The 22773-nt window shown below is 35.4% G+C and overlaps 1 protein-coding gene, 1 long non-coding RNA gene and 1 pseudogene across 7 annotated transcripts; 2 read left to right on the top strand and 1 right to left on the bottom strand.

The window, feature by feature from the left end:
• Window positions 1–2121: 2121 nt before the first annotated feature.
• LOC110707148 lies at window positions 2122–3356 on the bottom strand. Its single transcript, XR_002508434.1, has 3 exons — window positions 3099–3356; window positions 2969–3022; window positions 2122–2869 (listed from the first exon to the last, which is right to left on the bottom strand). It is a non-coding gene; the product is annotated as an uncharacterized LOC110707148 (long non-coding RNA).
• Window positions 3357–6724: 3368 nt separating this feature from the next.
• Window positions 6725–13101, top strand: LOC110713674 (annotated as a pseudogene).
• A 235-nt stretch (window positions 13102–13336) lies between these two features.
• LOC110709623 (sufE-like protein 2, chloroplastic) lies at window positions 13337–22126 on the top strand. Of its 6 annotated transcripts, XM_021887841.1 has the most exons (4): window positions 13343–16171; window positions 17130–17231; window positions 20483–20579; window positions 21845–22126. In XM_021887841.1, exons 1-4 carry the CDS (start codon window positions 15629–15631, stop codon window positions 21865–21867), a joined length of 765 nt encoding a protein of 254 aa, XP_021743533.1. In that variant the 5' UTR covers window positions 13343–15628; the 3' UTR covers window positions 21868–22126. The 6 variants fall into 6 exon arrangements, 3 of the variants coding, with proteins under 3 accessions (XP_021743524.1, XP_021743544.1, XP_021743533.1); XM_021887832.1 differs by lacking the exon at window positions 21845–22126 and having other exon boundaries at window positions 13337–16171; window positions 20483–21838; XR_002508997.1 differs by lacking the exons at window positions 20483–20579; window positions 21845–22126 and adding an exon at window positions 19879–20471 and having other exon boundaries at window positions 13344–16171; window positions 17130–17568.
• Window positions 22127–22773: the final 647 nt, after the last annotated feature.

Here is a 22773-nt window from a genome sequence, read left to right as displayed (position 1 = left end):
CAAATCAATTGATTGCATGCAATAGATCATGAATACTAATTTACTTAACAACCTGGAGCAAGGAGAAGGAAAGGAGAATATGTGCAACAATGTTACAATTGTGGCGCTACTTTTCCGAGTTCTAAGCACTTAGTACCTCCGAAGTTCAGTCACGGCTGAAACTAATTTTCACCAGTTCATCAACAAATCACACCCAACTCTTGAGGTTAAGTGAGGACATAAAGGGCATCACACCTTCAAGAGCCCCACCCGGCCAGGTAGCTACTAGCCAAGGTAGGAGATAATTCTCGCTCACTAACTCAAACTCCTACCACTAGCTAAAGCTGGGCACCGTGCCGTGCCGCCGTGGGCCGTTCCGGTCGTGCCTAGCCACACGACGGGCCGTGGCCGTGCCGGCCATTTCCACAAGTCGGCCCACGTGCCTAGCGTGCCGTGTCGTGCCGGCCCCGTGCCGCCCATTTATTTATTTATTTTTAATATTTGCTTTATTATTTTGTTAAAAAAATATTAATTTTATTATAAAAGTATTGTGCCTGGCGGGCCGTGCCGACGGGCCGGTGTTCGTGCCGTGCTCGTGCCAAATTTCAATTTCCTTGTTCACGATACGGCCCACGACCCACCGGCCGTTCCACGTGTCGTGCCGCTGCCGTGATCGTGTCGGGCCGGGCCATCTGGCGTGCCGTGCTGGGCAGCCAACATGCCAGCCCGACCCATGCCCAGCTCTACCACTAGCTAAACTCTATAAGTGCTTTGTTGATGGACCCTAACCCCTTACCAATTGCAATAATATACGATAGTGTTTCGGTTTTTTGTATGAAGTTTGAGGGGGGGGGGGGTTTGTTTAAGGGCGATCTTCTATCAATTGTGGGCATTATAATCAAACCTTGCCGCTTGATCGACAATGGCCCTGTTTGGTTATTAGTTGTTAGCTGGTTGTATAAACTGATTTGACTAGCTGGTTATATTAGATGATTTGACTAGCTGATTGTAAATAGATGATTGTGTAGAACTGTTTGGTAAATAGTTATTTTAGTGTATTTAATACTCAATAGGTTAATTGTTCAAAAAGTTAATTTCAAAAAACTCTTATAAAAGAACTTTTTGACCCTAAAAAGCTTTTTAATAAGCTATTTACCAAACACCCAAATTAGCTTTTTAAAATGGTTAAACCTCTAATAGTGCTCAATAAGCTAAAAGCTTTTCAAACCCTCTTTATCAAACAAGGTCAATATCCTTTGGCAAAGGACAACAATGTTGCCAAAACTCATGATTTAGAGGAAAGGTAAGACTGAGAACATTGCTGCATAAATGCATAATGCCATTTCTTACAAAGCTATTATTGGTAGATTAGTTCTCACATGAAGATTATATCCTAGTAATCTAGTATTGGTTACATATCCTAATATGGTTGGTTTTGTTTCGGGTTTTTTTGTGTCTTATGGGAGAGTTACGTCACCAAGACTGGATTCCCTGCCGACTGTACCTGCAAAACAATGGAAGCTCCTGTTGGTAGGAGTTCCGCTTCCGACGATCAAGTTAGAAGCGGTCGAAGTAATGTAAAAAGTGCGGAAGGTAAGAGTAGATCTTCTCGGATCAGATGAGGTGTTTTCTCTGATGTGAGAGAATTAATTGTGCTGTAATAAATGAACGTGCCCCCAAAATGGGGTAAATCTCCCTATTTATAGGGTCATTGGTAAATGAACCCTTAGGTCATTCTGACCTAGATTGGTGGGTTGCGCCGCTTTGCGGCTTTCTCTGGAATTGGGCTTTGAAGGCCGCCTTTTTTCCCTTCTGTTTAGAAAGGACACGTGTCAGGTGGTGATTGGTCCTGTTTGGACCTCTCCGGGTTGCCACGTGTCAGCTTCTTATTGGGCCACGTGGCTTGGGGTTTTACCCAAATTATTTACCCCTCACAGGGGTCACGTGGCATGCCACGTGGAGCCTGTGACACGTCAAGCTTTTATTGGTGAACAATTTTTAAGGTATCAAAAGTTCCTAAGTTAATCAATCCACTTTTTAAAACTAACCACACAGCCGCCTAGGGGCATGAGGCCAGCCGGTTTGTTAGTTGTCGCATGCAATTAACCAGTTAGGCAAAATCAAAGCATATATATAGCAAAAACCAAAGAATCTCAAATTAAAAATTGAAGCAAAATTGAAACAAGACCGACTCACTCGGCTACTTCATAAATAAAACCCGACCTGAAAGACGGGAGAGATTTTCAAACCGGATCTACGTCCTGGAGAATTAAAAGATTGTTGATAAATACAAACATGAATATGCGTGCCAGCCGGAAATGCAAACGGCTTAAGACCAAAGAGAAAGAATTAAAAGCTAATCTTACTAAGGCGGGGCCACCGACGCGCTTTTCCCAAGCTGAGGTAAAGTAGAGTTCACCTGTGCTTCCTCTACCTCGTTCTCTTTCTCTCCCTCCCCCTCGCCCTGAACCGACTCCTCAACGTTTGAGGCCTCCCTATTCATCCATTCCTCAAACGGCTCAAGCTCCGGCTTCCCCTCCGCCCTTGTTGTGAGAACAAGATATGCATATTGGTATCTTGAGGCAAAGACACCCTATTCGGTTCCCGAATGCACAAGGTCTCATGCCATCTTCATCTGGTCTTCGCTGTCTTATTCATTCTCCTCAATGAGGCGGCTTTGCTCAGCCTTAAGAGCCATTTGGTAATTGGAGTGGGAAGCCACCAGTTCATTCTTCAGGCGGTCGACGTCTGCTCGAAGAGTGGTGTTCTCCTTGTTAGCGCCCTCCAAAGCCTTAATGTCCGACTGAGCATTCTTGAGTGTTGCCTCAAAGTCGGAGGATTTCTTGTTTGCCTCATCCAGCGCAGCCGTCAGACTTCTGATGGAGTCCGCCTGCGTCAGAAACTCAACCTTAGTCTCAAGTTCATTTATTGTACATTGATACTGGGCAATGTCGGCGGACTCATTCGCCCTTATTTTGGCCTTCCTTACCTCTTCCTGTTTGCGGGCGTACAGCTTTTTCAGCCCATCTACTCTCAGCATCGCCTGTATTGCACAAACGACATGTTAGAAATACAACCACCATTATATTAAAAAGTATCTGATAGTTAAGTTAAGCTACCTCAGACAGCAAGGTAAGGATGCATTCAACATTGAACGTATGCACCCCAAGAATGGCCTCCTTATCCTCCTTTTATATTGACCTCAGCATGGTCTTGGAGAACTGCTTCACATCTGGCCATCTAGGGCATAGATATGCAGCATAAGGTAGATTTGGTGAGAAAACAACATAGGCGCCACTGACAGGATCTAGTCGTATCACCTAATCAAAAGTAATTCCTAAAACCACTAACTAAAACATATAGATAGGGAAGTAAGGTCGAATCCACAGGGAAACAATGTTCTTTTATTCCTAATTGATTATTATAACCTAAATTATCAAGTAACAAGTATGATTTTTATGTGAATTTATCTAAGAGAACTAATTAAACTAAGCAATTAAAACTAAGAGAATATCAATAAAATAAACACCTAGGGCATAGGTTTACCAATAAATAATATTGCGGAATGAAAGACAACAATCAATTATCAATGCATAAATTAATCAGATTATAAAGGGCTTTCACTACATATTACAATCACAGAATTAACCTATCGGTATTAAATCGCATCTCTCGAATCTTGACTTAACCATTTATAAATTAACCTGCCTATTGAAACTAAGCCTTAACATCAAGTCTCATCTGTCGAATCTCGAATCGATATTGCGTAACTCATACAATTAAACCAGCGCTAATCTAATTGCATATCAGTACATCAATCAATAAGAAATTAACCCAAAACATTAACAATCAACAATAATAAATCATCCCTTCATATTATTTATGAATCTCCAAGAACCCTAGTATTAAACTACTCGTGTATAATTAAAACTAAACTAAACAAAGCGAATAAAATAAACATAATAAAATGAATAAAGTAAACCTAAAATAATACGGAGAAATAACGAAAATCTAAAGGAATACGAATGAACAATGTAAATAAACAAACATATGATAATAAACATAAAACTAATGAAAAGCAATAAACCTAACAAAAGAAAACAAAACGTAAGGTAAAACTAATAAGAACTAAAAAGTCAACTTAAAACTACATCTCCAAAAATTAGTCCTACGAAAAAAAAAAAAAAAAAAATCAAACTCAGACTCAGACTAAAAATAAAGAAAACAGAAATAAGCTAACCTCCTAAAATCTCCCCACTAATGGGATTTAAATACTACAAAATCCACCAATAGTCAAATACATGAAACCGCCTTAACAGCTAACAAACCCCAAAAATATCAACTATGCCCAATTGGGCCCGTTATTCTATTTCGCCTATCATCTCTTAATTGGGCCGGAGCTGCTTGCTTCTTCGATTTCAGCAAATCTGGGCCATTGATTTTAGGCCCAACTTCTGTCCTTTGCTATTTACTTGTCCGTGATATTAAATTGGACTTCCTTACCAGTCGAGCCCTTATTCACCAAATTAAAATCCTTTAACTCAATCTTGGGCAAATAAATATACGATCCGACACTAATGTTTCGTAGTGGCTCAATAACCTCAGGAATCATCATAATTCTTCAAATTCCTACAAAATAATACCAACTCTACAAAAACACTAGAAAACATATATTAGTAATAAAAATAGCTCCGTAGAGCTCAAATAAGCACAAATATGACCGTGAAATGGGGAATAAAAATACATATAAAATAGACTCATCAGCCACCAATAGACTGCCGGCTACCTGAAGAGCCTTTTGACTGCTGTTGAGAGTGTAACTTGACCTGTATGGGCCAAGGAAGGTCAAAAGCAATGTCGAAGGGGTCATCCATACCTTGGGATGTTGGCTAAAGGCTCAGATTGCCTACATCCGCTTCAGAACCACTTGCAGCTTTGGATGGCTCATCACCCTTTGGCACCTCAGAGGCACCCGGCTTATTTATAAGGTCAAACCCAAGACCATAATTTTTGATACTCTTCCCACTGACGGTCAGACGACCCTTTCCAAGCGGGAGATCAGGAACCGACTGAGTGGAAGACACCTTCCTTGACTTGGCTAGGCTTTTAGCCTCGTCTTCAGGCTTTTGTTTGAACAGCTTGGAGAAGGACCTGGGAGGTCCTTTGTCTCCATCCTGAACAAAGAGATTTAAGTGTCAAAGGCACAGTTGGTTATAGCTGGCTATGTTAGAATGGAAAAATGAACAAAGACTATGGCAAGCGGATCATACCTAAGCCTTGGCAGCCTTCTTCTTCTCACCATTTTCCTTCCGTATCTGAGTTGCAGAACGGTCAAGCGTCTTGTCTTATGGAAGCATTCTCCTGGCGGTTTCTGCAAAGAAAAACCGTATGTCAGATCACTAAGCAAAATAAGAAAACTACAAGAAAAGGCGTAGAAACAATGGAGACGACATGAAAATGTCGAATGTCTATTCTACGTACGTTTGTCAATCATCGTGCTGAGACCACAGGCGGACAAAAAGTATTCGTCTCTCAGCCACTCATGCTTTGGTACCCAGTTTTTTGGTACACTTATTAATTCACCGGTTGACAGGGACATGGTGGTTAGCCCAAAAAATCCGCTTCTATTATTGCCTTATAGTTCTCATCTGGGATCCGGGGCATGGCACGCTTCTAACCCAGCAAATCCGGCTTCTTATTGTAATGACGGTATTCATGATTTTCCCACCGTTTGGGGGAGGAGATGAGATAAAACTTGTTCCTCCAACCAGTCCACTTAGGCGACTTATCTAAGGTCATGAGGTATTCGGGGTAAGTGGTTAGTGTGTACCACGCCCGCCAGCCGCCTGGGTTACGGCTAAGATAATCTTTGCAAAAGCCTCCCAGCCGGGATAGAGGCTCTGCATCTCACAGGCGGTGATGTAGCCCAAATTGTTGACTTAGGAGTTTGGGGTCAACTGTCACACGCCTAGGCCATATCCTCGAAGGATGGCCTTAATTGCATCGTGGGGGGGGGGGGAACGGAGGCCTACTAAGAACCTCATAGAAGCCAAAGTACTCATTGGCGTTCTGCTGATCATCCTTCCAAGCTATGGTGCCCAGTGCAGGCGGCACCCGGATGTCATAGTTCCCCCTAAGGGGACGCTTCATTTTAAAGTTCTCTAAACCCTGCTCTATGTATGCCCTGTCCCTGGCAGACACATGGATCTGAAACGGGTCCGTCTCATCACTCCATTTTTTACGCTCTTCCTCTTCACTATCCTCAAGTGGAGATAGCGAGTTACTGCTACTCTCTTCAGAGTCCGACCTAGAGGCGAACTCCCCACCATCTCTCTTAAAGTCAGACATAGAGCTGGCTTCTTCGTCGTCTCCCTGTTCGGACTCATCTCCTTGTTCTGATTCCTCCAAGATCCCATGACTTAGAGTGTTGGGTGCACTCGGGGAAGACTCTTCTTCTTGGTCATTCAGCATATCTATCTCCTGAAACGGAGTGACCTCGTCAGACGACACTTTTAAAGTGCCCTCTCTATAATCTAAGTCTTGTGCCGTCTGTTTAGTCCGAGCCATTGTGTCCTGTATAGACACACAGACGATCGGATTCGGGGAAGAACTAGGGTGGACCAAACACCCAGAGACAACACCCCCAATCCTAAACTCAGCCGTACCAGGAGACCGGCTGACTACTGTCCTAGGCTGTGCCGTGTGTGTGGATAGTGATTCCATTTATTCAATGTAATGTACACAAATGGTAAAAATGATGAAAGAGCTGAGAAGGGGAGAAACGGTTACCTAGATGAGATTTCTGGAAAGGGAAGATGTCAAGCGTTGACCGGCTGACTCAAACGGAACTAGCAGACGATATTTCTGGTTCAAAGAATCTCAGGCGGTTATCAGAGTCTCTCTCTAGAATTCCTTGCTCTTTCACTCTCTAAACTTTATAAATGGGTCAAAGATGAGGGAGGAGGAGAAGGGTAAAATGCCTTTAATAGAGGGGTAAAACTAGGGGCCCCATGTAATTTCCTCGGAAGGTTCACAGTTAAACAATAAAAGCTTGACACGTGTCACAGGTTCCACGTGGCATGCCACGTGACCCCTGTGAGGAGCAAATGATTTGGGTAAAAACCCTAAACCACGTGGCCCAATAAGAAGCTGACACATGGCAACCCAAGAGAGGTCCAAACAGGTTCAATCATCAGCTGACACGTGTCCTTCCTAATCAGAAGGGAAAAAGGCGGCCTTCAGGGCCAATTCCCGAGAAAGCTGCAAAGCGGCGCAGCCTACCAATCTAGGTCAGAATGACCTAAGGGCACATTTACCAATGACCCTATAAATAGGGAGATTTACCCCATTTTGGGGGCACGTTAATTTATTACAACACAATTAATTCTCTCACATCAGAGAAAACACCTGATCTCGGGATCCGAGAAGATGTACTCTTACCTTCCGCACTTTCTACATTACTTCGACCGGTTCTAACTTGATCGTCGGAGGCGGAACTCCTACCAACAGGAGCTTCCGTTGTTTTGCAAGTTCAGCCGGCAGGGAATCTAGTCTTGGTGACGTAACTCTCCCGTAGGACACAAAAAACCCCGAAACAAGTTTGGTGGGTGGTAATGGCAATGAGTTTGGAAATTTGTAACAAAAGTCTCATGATGACGTCCATGGTATTATGATAATGCAAAACTTTCTTAGCTTCATAAGATTCCATTATCACTGTGATTATGGTTGTATTGAGTGATGGTGAAAACTATGAAGAAAAACACATGCGGATTCTAGTTTCATTATAAAGAAAATTGGTACGGAGTATAAGACTTGTATTACACAATAATAATCCTTGCTTCATAAAAAGTGATTTCTTCGAACATTTTGTGGCACACAATCATTTATAATTAAATCAACATTGACATTTTCTAGTATTAATAATTAATAACTAAAATTTCTTGTACGTATTTGATTTATTGAGTGATGGTGAAAATTACGAAGAAAAACATATACTGGTTCTAGTTGCATTATAAAGAAAATTGGTACGGAATATAAGACTTGTGTTACACATTAATAATCCTTGCGTCATAAAAAGTAATTTCTCCGATCATTTTGTGGTACGCAATCATTTATAATTAAATCAACATTGATTTTCTAGTATATCCCTCTCATAGTTTTCAATAATTGACAATATTGCCAAACCATTCAACATTTCTTGAACGTATTAATAATTAATAACTAAAATTTCCTGTACATATTTGTTTTATTGAGCAATGGTGAAAACTATGAAGAAAAACACATGCGGGTTCTAGTTGCATTATGAAGAAAATTGGTAAGGAATATAAGACTTGTGTTACACAATAATAATCCCCTTCATAAAAAGTGATTTCTTCGATCATTTTGTGGCACACAATCATTTACAATTAAATCAACATTGATATTTTCTAGTATATCCCTCTCATAGTTTTCAATTGACAATATTGCCATACCATTCAACAGTTTTTGTACGTATTAATAATTAATAACTAAAATTTCTTGTACGTATTTGATTTGTAAACTTTAATTACCCAAATTGAACTGATAATTAATAATTAATAATTTTTACGTATTTAATTTGTAAACTTCTAATCTGTTTTATATAAGGACCTTTCTATCCATTACATTAGTAATTTTGTCAATTTAGCATGTTTATTGTGCGTCCAATAGTCCTAAGAGCTATTAATTCTTGCTGATGAACTAATTGAGTTGGGAATTTGTATAGCTTTTTGAGCGTAAGTGACTTGGTTATGCTTGTTTCCCTTGGTGAGTTGATTATGTTAGTCGTCGTAGTTTGAATGATTGAATTGCTATGCTTGGAGCCCCTAATTCCCCTAGTGCTTTTAGCTCTTTGTTAATCGTTTTATAATTGTTGGATTTTCTATTCCAATTATGTTTGACTTAGTTTATTGCTTTAATTGACTCAAATTAATGCCCTTAGTCCTTGTGATTCGATCCCTTGCTTGCCCCTATACTTGTATTGTATTAGGGTAGTAATTAAGGTGTCTATAAGTATTGTTTGACTAGGAGGAGATACTAACGACCTATTTTTCCTACCTCTTGTCAAAATAGCGCACAAGTATAATGTGTAATTTTGGTTATTAATAGTAATATTTCTAAACTTATATTAGTATGAAGTAATTTTTGTTAAAGATTTGATATATTATGAACTACAAGTATGCATTGAAACATATTCAACATGGTCATATACATGATTTTGTTCTATTCTTATACTCTGATAGTCTGATCCGTATTACTTGTATTTATCAAAGACGATTAAAATTGAAGTTTAAACAATTTAAGCTAACTTTTAACTTTTTTCAGGCTAAGTTTTAACCTGGTATAAATTTAAAATATATAGGCAATGAAAAGTTTTTAAGTGTGATATTATAATTTTGGCTCTTGAGATTTCAATTTTACTCATTTAAATTAGTTAACTATATCGATAAAGTATAACTTACTTTTATTTAAATTGGGTAAACTTTTATTTATTTATTTATTTATTTATTTTGGTGTAATTTTAAGTTATTTTAGGACAACTGCTTTTCAACAAATGTACATTATTTATTTATTTATTTACCCCCAATTTTTTTTAGAAGTTTATGTTTTTGCTTTGATTAGTTGATTACACAAATTCTTGATTAAGGTGGACTTTCATTAAATTTTTGTAAGACGAGATAAAGTTACCCTAAAAGTATTTAAAGTTACTCCAAAAGTTACCATTTTCCTAACATAAATTTTACCTTTAAAAAACACGTACTCCCTCCGTCTCATAATACTTGACACAGTTTTCATTTTCGTCCGTTCCACAATACTTGACACGTTACTAAAAATGGAATGGGACCACTAATAAAAAAAAAAAAAAAAAATTGCCACATTTTCTCTCTCCTCACCTACCCCACTCCCACCTCACTTTGGTGTTTTCTTACAATACAAAAATACAAAAGAGAATCTTTTATACAATAAACAAATATTTTAAATGACCCACTTGTAGTTTTTTTTAAACTACGTGTCAACCTCAACGTCCCAAGTATTATGGGACGGGGTGAATATAATGTACTCCATTCGTCCCACAATATAGTACCTATTTTCCTATTTTGGAGACCCAAAATGTTATTTCTATTTCTATATTTGGATAGTATGAAGACCATTATACCCTTATTTTTTTAACTTTATTCATTGAACTTCCTAATTTACCCTTAAATTATCCATTTGTATTGTACTTTTTTCCACTTTCTCTCTCTAACTTTTATCCACAATTGTACTTTTCACTTTTTCTCTCTTAAATTATCCACTTGCCTTGTACTTTTGTCTAACTCTTGTCTAGAATTTTTCCACTTTTAATGTACTTTTTCCACTTCTCCTCCCATTTCTTAAATACCGTGAAAAAAACACAGTAGAAACTATATTATGGGACGGAGGGAGTATTAGATTAATCATATTAGCTTTCATAGCATGTATGTAATAGAAATTACACATTAAAATAGAATCAAACTCATTACAAATTAAAAGTTACCTTTAAAGGGATTAATGCATGTTAATTACCATAAAAATTATTAAAGTTACCTTTATATTGACCGTTTTATAATAAAATTAATTAACGTAAGTCCGCCTTATACAAGACTTATTGAATTGATTATTATGTACTTAATTACTATTTTCTCAAAATGGTGCATGGGCTGCCACATTTTCTTGATTTCATTTAAATACTACACCAATGAAAGCACATATCTATTCAACTTAATACCTTACCTTATACTCCTGTGTCAAAAAAGAAACAAAAAAAAAAACCTTATACACATTAAAATAGCCACACAAACATAAACCATGGCATATTGATCTCCCTCCGGAGCTCCTCAATCTTGTAGCCACCGGCTTTGACACCCCATCTGACACTCGTCATTTTCGTTCCGTCTGTTCCACGTGACAGTCCGCCACCCCTCCAACACTACCCATATTTTTTCCTCCTGTAAAATTCCTTAACTCTAACGTCCATCACTGTGACCTCCGACTCACCAAGCACACATTTTCCCATCTTTCTGCCTCCTTTGACAACGATGATGGCCCCGGGTGGCTAATCAAGACCGAGGAGCACAACCCGGGGGCGGTCCATTTGTTCAACCCTTTCTCTAGGACCCTCATCAAACAGTTAGCTCCATATCTTCCTAGGAAGTTGGATCTAACCAACATTAAAATCAAGGAGTTGGCTTGTGAGTATGTCTTACGTAACGTTAGTAATCCTAGTACAAAAAACATGGATTACTATAACATAGAGCAACAAAAGGTAGCTTTTACCTTCCTTAATAATTCTAATAATGTTAAAGATTATGTTATTTTGTGTACACATAACACGGGTAAGTTAATCATGTACCGGTCCAAAGTCGAACTATGGACATTTTTGGATGATTACACTTTAGGTTATGATGATCGGAGCATATTTGTTAATGATTGGTCGTTAAACTACGTGGATGTAGTAGAGTTCGATGGTACATTTTATGTTGTTACCAACTCAGGTAGGACCATAGCCATTAAGGTTGTTGATTCTTCCGTTAAAGTAACATTGCTAAATATTGCTATTATTGGTGGCGATAAAAAATGTTTGATAAAAGTAGTTAATGATCTATTAATAATAGACTTGTATACCGATATCATTCCTAAAATGATAAAGGTACACGGGATTGAGATTTTCAAGCTCGATAAAGAGAAACAAAAGTGGGATTTGGTTAAGAATTTAGAGGGACATGCAATTTTTTTGAGCAACCACTCTTCATTTTCCGCTATTGGTTTAAAAGGGTGCAAAGGTAATTGCATATACTTTCATTTTAAGAACTTAGACAATAAGGATTCATGTTATTCGGAGATTAAAGTGGGAGATTTGGATAAAATGGATGATTTTGAGTGGAAATGTGATGAAGTTGGTGTTTTTGATTTAGAAAAGGGAATTTTTGGACCGTTGGAAGAGTACTTGGATGATTCTCAGCTATTATCTTGGCCTCCACCAAGTTGGGTTACTTTGGCTCGTGTGACATGAAGTCTTCAATCTTCGTTCTTTGATTACTTTCATTTAGAGTTTCTTAAATGGACTCCGATGCAGAGCTGAGGTAGATGTATTCGCTAATAATTTTTTTTCCCCCTCATTTTATAATTTTAAGTTGAGGATAAAAAAAATAAAATGAGTACGTAAGAAGCCGGGTGCATTTAGCTTCCGTTTTTGATAAAGAATGTAGACTCTAATTAATCTAGATTTCTCTCTTTCTTTCTGTTTTTCCCCTCTATTTTCTTAAGGAAAATTGTCAGCAATAATACGACTTTTACCAGATATTTTAAAAATAAAACGACTTTTTGATATTCCCCAATAAAACAATTTTTGTCCACATGAATGATTCGTTGATATTGATGTTGAGTTTGTTGACACTAATTAAAAATATAGTTTGAATCATAGGTTTGCCGTTGTTGGCCGATAAGTCCAAGCAAACGGCTAGTTAATCAGTTTTCTATCTAATAATGTTAGGAAAATAATTCACATATATGAGTTAGGACTAATTATCCCACATTATAAATTAATAAATAATTACAAAGTTACGAAGTATAAGGTTGGTGAACCACTCCACCTATCACCAATTAATTCGAAATGGTTAATCCGTACAATGCTTAATCTCTTAGGTTAAGATATGCATTTTGAAAGTGCCTGTGAAAATAATAGCATTTTGAAGTAATTTTTCAGCATGTTGTGGTCTGGCCCATACAACTAAATTCTGCTAAACCAACAGGGTCTGAGGACCTTATTATGCCATATTGCAATAAGTCTTAGCTGCACCTTATAAAGTGAACATTTAGTAAAAAAAAATATGAACACGTAAATAAAATGAACATTAATTAAGTAATAAAAAATGAACATGTAAAGTAAAATAAACATTTAGTACTAAAAAGTGAATACGTTAAAAAAATGATCATTTTATACATTAATAATGAACATGATTATGAGCACCAAAAAATAAATAATGAACATGATTATCATATAATCATAGGATTGTTGGACCACCATCTTAAAAAATATGAACACTTAGTAAAAAATTATGAACACATAAAAAAATGAACATTTAGTAATACAAAATAAACACGTATAAAAATTAACATTCTGTAATAAAAAGTGAACATGCTAAAAAAGAAATATGAACATTTAGTATATTAATCAAAGATGAACATTTATCATAGAATTATATAATGACCATACCTAATAAAATGAACATGTAATTATTAGCAAAAATTAAAGATAAAATAAATCGTTAAAATATGTTCATTTGTTATGTACTATATGTTCATTTTTAGTGTACTAAGTGTTCATTTTATACTAAATGTTCATTTTTAAAGTACTACGTGCTCATTATTTTTTACAGAAATAATACACAAGTTCGATTATTGTAATTATTTTAACTCTAAAAATTTGAATATCCATCTTAAATCTAATTTTGGTTCATTACAGAGAAAACAATTATTGATTTGTAAAATGATTGGGAATCAAAAGGCTACAAAAAAAATAAAAAATAAAAATAGAAATAAAAAGAGAGAGAGGGGGGAAAGAGAAAATGACTACAATCAATTGATGATATTCATCACAAATTAAACAATTTAATTGATATTCAATACAAAATAAGCAATTCAAAATATATACATCACAAACTCATAAAAAATTTCAAATAATCAAACAATAAATCATCATAATCAACGAAATCATACAAATTACAATTACAAATTGACAAAATCTAACCTCCATTTGTTTTCTTTGACCTTCAGCTTTCTCTCTCCTCCATTTTTTTCTTTTCTCTTAAATAATAAAGTCAATTGATTGTTACTAAAACTCATAGATTTAAAAAGAGAGGAGTATATCCATTAAAACATGAATCACAAACTCTAAAAATTATAAAATCGAAGAAAAATCTAATGGGAAGAATGTTGAGGAAGAAAGGAGGAGGATAAACAAATCTTGCATTTTGTTAGAAATTTGCTATGTTTTGATGGTGGTATAACTAGCTTAGCTGCACCACTATGCAGCTAAGAATTTGCGTGCATATTGGTTTATGTTCGAAATACTAGATGGCCCAAAGTTAGAGTAAGTAATAAAAGATGATAATCCCTCGCAGCCCATTTTATTTTAGTTACAGTATTAAATTAATTTGAGAAAGTAGAATAGTACAATAAAGAGGGTTAGATCTTGGTGGGATTATTCAAACAAACTTACATCCCTCTTTTTCCTGGTTTACACTAATTTATTGTGAGACCTTCTCACAACAGCTTATTATTAGAAGTTTAAAAATTGTTTATTTTTGTTGGGCAAATTCTATGGGTAGAGAGAATGAAAGGGGAAAGGGTTTTGATTGGGGTCGTGCAATTGGATTTGGTGGGAAAATTGTGGGAGGGTAGGGGGGTTAAGAGGAGGACTTATTTTAATGAGTCACGTGACTGTCATTGTCGGATTCTGACGTTGATTTGCTTGAAAATTGGACCAGGTTCATTTTGTGACATTTTATATATAAGGACTTTTTTCACAAAAGAGACCACATAAAAGGTACTATTTGACTATTTTTCCTAATTACTATGCTCTTTTTTTTTTTTTTGTTGTCCCAATGCATTAAGAATTCTCTTAAGAGAAAGATTAATTTTTTTTCCCTTACCTTATAAATGTAGATAAGTCTACGTTTAATTCACCTTAGTACTTTATTATTTATTTCATAATAGATCAAAATCAGAATATATAAGTTCATATCATACTTCATCGTTTTATGTGCGAATTTTTATTGTTAAATATCCTTATATATGTAATGTAAAAAAAAAAGTGAAATTAACATATTAATGCAAATTTATTAAGACCTTGTTTGATATATTTTTTTCTTCATAATATTATGTTAATATTAAGTTAAATCAGATAATAAATTCATTATCAGAAAAATTAAGTTTACATTAAATTAGATAAGCATAAATAAAATGATCTAGCTTTACAAAGGAGTATGATAAAAGACTTTTGATGACATAATGCCTTGCGTTAGCATCTCCCATTCCTCAAATATGTGTTCATATAAAAGGAATTACATCACCTTGCATATTCCTAAACTTTATAGGTCATATTTCCACTTTCCCAATGAACCCAGCCACCCCAAGTTAATTGGAAGGATTTAAATGTACTATAATACTCTTTTTATAAGCATTCCTATAAGAAAGGATTTTTTTTTAGATTAAATAAAAATCTCCATTAGATATTAATACAAATTGATCGCAAAATTTGAATACGATTCCAAAATTCCTTTGATCGAATCTATTCCCTCCGTCCCAAATTATTTCTAAATCGAATCTTCACTACTGAACTTAGTTACATTTTGAAAAATAAATAAATAAATAATAATAATAATAATAATAATAAAAATAAAAAAAAAATAAAAAAAAGGAGAAGAAATTTTGGCCATTGTTTTGGCGCCTTAAAAATATAATTATAAACATATAAAAGAGAAAATCCAACATTTTTTTTAGTCATCCTCTTCCCAAACTTCATCTTCTCTCTTGCAGATGTATAGAACAATCTAACCAAATCACCATTTTTTTATTTTCTCTCTCCTGAATCTTCTCCACCATCTTAGCAATGTCCCTCACCACCAAAATTCCAACTTTACCCTCATTCAATTGCTCTTGTTCTAACACAATCTCCAATAAACTCAATAACCCAACTCAAAAATCATCTCTTTCCACCCTAAAACCCCTAAATTTCTCCAATTTCTCTGTAAAAATTTCAAATTTAGGTCAAAAACCCATCTCAAAATTCACCTCATTTTGCCATTTATATCCATACCCAGATGAAATTCAAGGAATTTCCCCCATTTCATCATCTGGGGTTGTTTCTTCGAGGTTGTCGAGGTTGGTTACCGAGTTCCGGTCTCTTCCGGAACCGATTGATAGGGTTAAGAGGCTTTTAGATTACGCCGCGGTTTTGCCTCGACTCGGTGAGTCGACTCGGTCGCCGGAGAACCGAGTTCCTGGTTGCGCCGCCCAGGTTTGGCTGGAAGTGGTGGTTGATGAGGTGGGGAGGATGAGATTTGGGGCTGATAGTGATTCGGAGATTACTAAAGGGTTTTGTTCTTGTCTCATTTTTCTGCTTGATGGTGCTTTTCCTGAGGATGTTTTAAAGGTATGATATAATATATCCTTGATTTTTCATTTATAGTGTCTTCTTTTGGTTTATTTTTTGTTGAAATATTGTTGATAATAACTAGGAAATGTTGTAAAATACTCCAATTTAATTTCATTTATGCTGAATTAACTATTTTTAGCTGGATTTTGGTAAATCAAATCAAGGGTTAATTTGAGGATATGGACAATTTTCATAATTATCATCGATGTTATTAGAGATTAAACTATGGATTTAAGCCCCGGAATTTGGCTAAAATAAGCATTATTAATTTAAATGGTTTCAAAAGGTATGAAATATTGAAAAGGTAAATTAGTGGTGAAAGTGTCTATATTGAAGGTCATAATTGACATATTATCCTGTTAGTAGAGGAAAATGATATGTGTAGCCCGATTGACGCGTGATTTTGTCATGAGCTTCAAATTTTGTTTTAGTGCAGGATTGTTTGGTGGGGTTTATAATTACTCATAAATCATAATTATGATTGTCTATCTTTTGCTTAGTAGATGTTTTAAGGTTTGTACCTTTTAATTATGGCCCTTGATTCAGCAATCACAGCACCAGAAAAGAAATTGTTTTTTGCGGGGTTGGGTTTATTACTGAATAATTTATTCTTGTTGGTTCATGATTAATGAAATAAGCTAAATGGTTTGGTGCATGTTGTGCTGTGCAAAGATATGCTTAGATTCTTTTAAGGATATCCTAACTGTCCTTTTCATCTTTATAAAATGTTTTTCTTTTGGCACCCAATTTAGGGGTGGTGCGCAAGATTTGGGATCAAATTGTGTCTGTGATTAAAAAAAAAAAAAAAAAAAAAAAAACTCTGTCAATTATGTATCGAATCATGTGGCAATATTTCGCATTTGCACAAGTCAAGACATCTTATGATCATGCCTAATCACAAAAAGTTGGGGGAAAAAGCCTACTTGATCTTTATGGTGATGTTTGTTGTTTGAAGGTGAAAGCAGAGGATTTGGCAGACATGAACGTGGGCCTCCCGGTTCGTTCGAGAGTAAATAGTTGGAATAATGTGTTGATGAGTATTCAGGAGAGAACTAAGGGAGTGTTTGATATAGGGATTTTATAGGGATGGAAACGGAATCATATTAGCGTTTCCGTTACATTGTGTTTGGTTACGGACTAAAGTAACACAAACCGTTAGTTAGGGGTAACCCAATCCACCCAATTGTTTCCCCTGTAATAGGTGAGGAAACAAATCCCCTTTCCTTCCTCTAACACAAAAAATAAAGAAAATTCTTGTCTCTCCTCTTCACTTGCTTGATAATTCTTTGAAAATTCCCAAAAAATTTCGACGATTCTACGAGGAAGATGCAATTCTCCAGATCTTACTCCTAAATTTTTGATTTTCTTCTGCAAATCTTCAGAAATTATCACAGGTTTGCTATCTTCATTTCTCTCATTCAATTTCTAGGGTTCATGTAGTATCAATTTTTGCGTTTTTGGTATGAATTTATTACTTGCGTGTTCAATTGCAACTTCAGAAAGTTGTTTTCGTTCAATTTCTAGGGTTCATGTAGTATCAATTTTTGCGTTTTTTGGTATGAATTTATAACTTGCGTGTTCAATTGCAATCTTAGAAAGTTGTTTTTGTTTGATTTTTGATTGTATTATTATAATTACTTCAAGTTTCAGCTACGAATGTTATTGTTTTAAGCTTCAATTCATTTGAAATTATTTAACAAACATTGGAGTTTTGTATAATTTCTTCATTTGGTAATTATATCTATGTTATGAATGTAATAGATTATTGGTGGTGCTGAACATGTCTTATTTTGCTCCATATGTATGCATTACGATGAGAAAGTTGCTGCTACTATTTTGAGTATATAGACCATGGTTTTCTGGTGCTATACATGTCTTATTTTGCTCCATATGTGTATGCATTACAGTGAGAAAGTTACTGCTACTATTTTGAGTATATAGACCATGGTTTTTTGCTTAATTTTGCTTGTTTCTTGAGTAGTTTACTCCTCATGATTTGGTTGACAATATTTGTTATTTGATTAACTAGAGATTGATATAACTATTGTTTTGCCATTTATCAGGTTCAATTGCCATTTATTTTATGTGTTTCTTGTACAATGCCTCGACTTATGCATTCTATAAGGAAGAAAAAGCTAAAACAAATACAAATAGTAATTGCAATGGTTATTATTATGTTGATGATGTATTGGATGTGGTATATAATTAGCGTTGTTACAATAAGGGGGGTTCAAATAAAAGATAGGAAAAGAAACAAAAAATTGTTACGGATGTTAGTATTGAGAGGGCTTTATAGGAGAGTGATGTGAAATGCAAGAGTGAGCTTCGCGTTAATAGAAAAACTTTCAATATTATTTGTGAGATGCTTAGAGACATTGGGGGTTTGAGTGGAACAAAAAACATGTCGCTTCAAGAGATAGTAGCCATGTTTTTATACACGTTGGCTCATCATAAGAAGAATAGGTCTATTGGACATTACTTCTATAGAAGTGGAGAAACCGTGAGCAGGCAATTTCACCTTTGTCTAAGGGCTTTTCTCAAGTTGCATGAAGTACTACTTTACAATCCCACACAAATATTGGATGATTGTGAAGATGAAAGGTGGAAATCCTTCAAGGTATTGATATTTTCAAAGCCCCTAAATTTTGCTAGGATTTTCTTATTTTTGCTTGTTTGTAAGTAATATTTTTTCCTATTTTTGTAGAATTGTTTAGGGGCATTAGATGGGACTTACATTAATGTAAATGTGCCTTCAAAAGAACGACCAAAGTATAGAACAAGAAAAGGAACGATTGCTATGAATGTATTGGGTGTTTGTGCACCTAATATGCAATTTATTTATGTTCTTCCTGGTTGGGAAGACTCGGCCCATGATATGCGTGTACTTCGAAATGCTCTTTCTAGACCAAACGGTTTTAGAGTACCTTGAGGTAAGTGAAGGCCTTTTTTGTGAGTGTATATGTTTTATTAGTTTTGGTTGGAAGTAATTATTTTTTTTCAATAACTTTGAAGGTAATTATTATTTGGCTGATGCGGGGTATACGAATTGTGAGGGTTTTCTTGCTCCATATAGAGGTCAAAGATACCATTTAAAAGAATGTTTTATTAGTGTGTTTTTATGTATTGTTGTAATCCCATCATTCTCAATTCAAGATTAGTTAATCCTATTATGTTGTTTTGATTGTAAAGTTTGGTGTACATTGATCTTGTATTGAAACATAAGGCTTCATTGGTCTAGATTTACTATTAGGATTTTGTCTTGGACATTATATTTTCTAGTTTTCATTGATTTGTACTAGTGCATTGCCTTCATGGTTATAGGCTAGGAAATTTTGCTAAGGCACTTTAATACTGATGCATCTTAGGCACTCCAGCCTCTTTTGACACAATTGATGGATCTTTGGGTGCTAATTAAATTTATGTACCTTTTAAATCTATTGTTGAAAAAAAAACTCATTAATCTCATAATCTCGATAATTTTACTCTTAAGTCTTGATATCTCATAACCTCTACTAGTCTGCTTGTTATCCTTTCAGTCTTTATTGCATCTGTACCACTACCTTTTTTATGGTGTTATGTTTTTGTATGTTAACATTTTCAATGGTGATTGTTAAATGATGTCTTTATTTTAAAAAAATCAGCATTAGGTCAGTAGTAGCTTCAATTGATTTTTGGTTTTTTATTTTTTGTTTTTAATTTTTCAGATGGAGGCTAGTCAAGCTAAGGGTGAGGCAAGCAATCAAGGTAGAGGTAAAAATAAAAGGTATTGGACGTATGAAGCTCAGCATCTTCTATCAAGCTCCAACTAATATGAAGAAACAATATGCAATTGATCTTCTTAAGAAGAAGTAGAAAGTTTTGTCCTAAGTTGTTGTTATTGGAGTTAATGTTTTAATGGTTTTTAAATGCTTTTTTTTTATTATTATTATTATTATTATTTTTTTTAGAATACTAGAATTTCAATGCTTTTGTAGTCAACAACTTATGTGACTTTGCCTATATATCTAGCATATGATATATTATGGTAATCGGTTCAAAAAATATATATATGTATATTATGGTAATTAGTGTTGCTCTACATTGTATAATGTATATCAAAAGTTAGCCAAGACATCAAAAATTAGAAGGAAAACTATTTGTTTCCAAGTTATCTATGCCAAACAAGAGGAAAGGGATTGATTACAATTATTTACGTTTCCTTAGTAATACCAAACAACTAGTAAGGGTAACACTATATATTACCCTTTCCCCTTCTAATTTGTTTCCATTCCCTTACATTTACTAATTTGATACCAAACACCCCCTAAGTGTTTCCTTGTGGAGAAAGATCAGGAAGCATGCCAATTAGATTCATTGAATACTTTTCTTCCTTTGGTTGTCCCTGCTGATAGTGTGGTTGCTAAAGGTAATCATTTCTGCAACTCATGTCATTGAAAATATGGCATCTTGATATTTACGTTCCTGTCCTTCATCTTTCTTTGCGCCGCATCAATGCACATACTGACATACCGAATGATCCAAAATTTAAAGTTAAGTTTTAGAAGCCGCCTTTGATTTGTTTATTGTTTTTGTTTAACTTGCTAATGTATGTGTATGAATTCAAAGTAGCAACAATTATGATCCACTCCCTTTGTTGGAATGACTAGTCACTTTATTTTGCAATGTCTGAAAGCACACCTAAATGTAGTGGTGGAGACGGTAGAGAGTATATTGGCGTTTTTTTTTTACTTGTTTCCAGACTGAGGGAGTAGTTGGTATTGAAAAGTTGACATGGATGTATTGGCTTGTACTAGATACAATAATCCAATACAAATTTGTTATCAGTGATATAGTGTGCTGAAAATTGATATTCAAACTTTCGCAGTAAGCTGGTGACAAATCACTATTGCTACTATTGTTTATTCATGGATGGTAATGGTTTAGACTTTAGCGCGATCACTTCAAAATTCCCACCAATGTTAATAGGAAAAATAATACTACACTAGTTTGAATCCTCAAAGTTAGGAAGCTCAAGACAATGAATTAAAATGCTTCAAAAGAATACTAAATTCATATCTTTCGGGAAAAACAAATAATTATGGGCAAAGCATACTGTAAGATAAGGTTCTGCCTTGAAAAGAAGCTTTAGCCTTAAGGATGATACAGACCATAAGGTGATTTAGGTTTGTATAGGATTAATTAATTATATCCGAGTCAGGGAAAGATAGGTTATTCAGCTTTCTAGGCGTTGCTTGAGGAACATAATTTAAACAAAGGCTTTCCAATTCTCAATTTTGCTTAGCTTTGTGACAAGCTTGCTGTCAATGATTGTTTGACACTTTCCTTAGTTGCTAGGCTGTTTACCTATTCGGAAGTTACTTCTTTTAAGGGCTAACATTAGATGATTAGTCCTAATAACCATAGTAGATGTCAGCGGTCAGCCTAATATTCTTTGGAAGATTTGGTTTCACAAAATGCGGTGTTGATGTTTAGTGGTTGGACTGATTCGATTTTGGATCTATCTGCTTGACTAAAATTGTTAATCCATCGCTGCTACATTTGTAAAGAAGACAAATTAAATGCTTGAAACTGAATGTACCTGATGACTTCAAGCCCTTGAAAGCCTATTTGCTGTGTTATTCACATGTCTCTTGAGTCTTGACTGGAGTTTGTTGCCTTTCTCGATTGCAGATGAAGTTTGTGTTAATTGTTGATAGTCTTAAAGATATCTGAAAGGGAGATTATGGTTCATTGCTAAGCTTTGTACAGACTGAGGCCTTAGAATTGGTCTCATGGAAGCTTCAGCTGATTTAAGTTGATTGTCTAGTTCCATGTAATTAGCCGTGATTAGCGTGATCTAATCAGTTTTGTAAAAACCTTGTTTTGGTCCTGTATTCTAGGTTTAGAAAATATAACTACTTTGTACCATTGGCATTTACTATGGATTCGAATCAATTACAGAAATTAAAATGACAGGATGCTTTCACATAATTACATCTCTACATAATTAAATTCACAAGTACATGAATGATAATCATATACTTCGTAAGAAGAATATCTATGCAAAATAAGTTACTGAATATTATTGTGATGAAACTGTTATCTGAGTTCATTTGCTCAGGCTGCTCTGTATGGATTTCTGTATTGGATTGTAATTTTTGCTCTGGAATAGTTTTTATTGCGGTGGTATATTGAATGCATTTGTCATTCCTTCACCCCCTTCTGCCCTCTCCCCAGCTTCCTAAGTTGGGGCTACAAGAATGCTAAGAATGATGTCAGATAGGCATGGACTCAAGTGGATGCAGCTAGACCTAATACTCTCCGAAAAATGACCCTACACTCATTATGAACTTCCCGCACCAGAAACATACCTAGCTAACTGCTTGAATTATGTACAAGTTCGCAGCTCTTCTTGCAATCGATCCCCTAGAGGGTACTTTTTTTTTTTTTTTTTTTTTTTACCATAGTTCCGTAGACATGACCTCAATTCAAACTGCAATGACAATTCCTTAGACTTCCACAATTCTCCGCAGCACTTTTGCTTTCTGGTGCAGCATCGTAGCACATATCATAATAATAGGTGTTATTTGCGGTTTCCCTCCATAGTTGATCTGCTTGGC

This window comes from Chenopodium quinoa, unplaced genomic scaffold, assembly GCF_001683475.1.
Source record: "Chenopodium quinoa cultivar QQ74 unplaced genomic scaffold, ASM168347v1, whole genome shotgun sequence".
NCBI lineage: Eukaryota > Viridiplantae > Streptophyta > Magnoliopsida > Caryophyllales > Amaranthaceae > Chenopodium > Chenopodium quinoa.
This window is presented reverse-complemented; position numbering and strand designations above follow the sequence as displayed.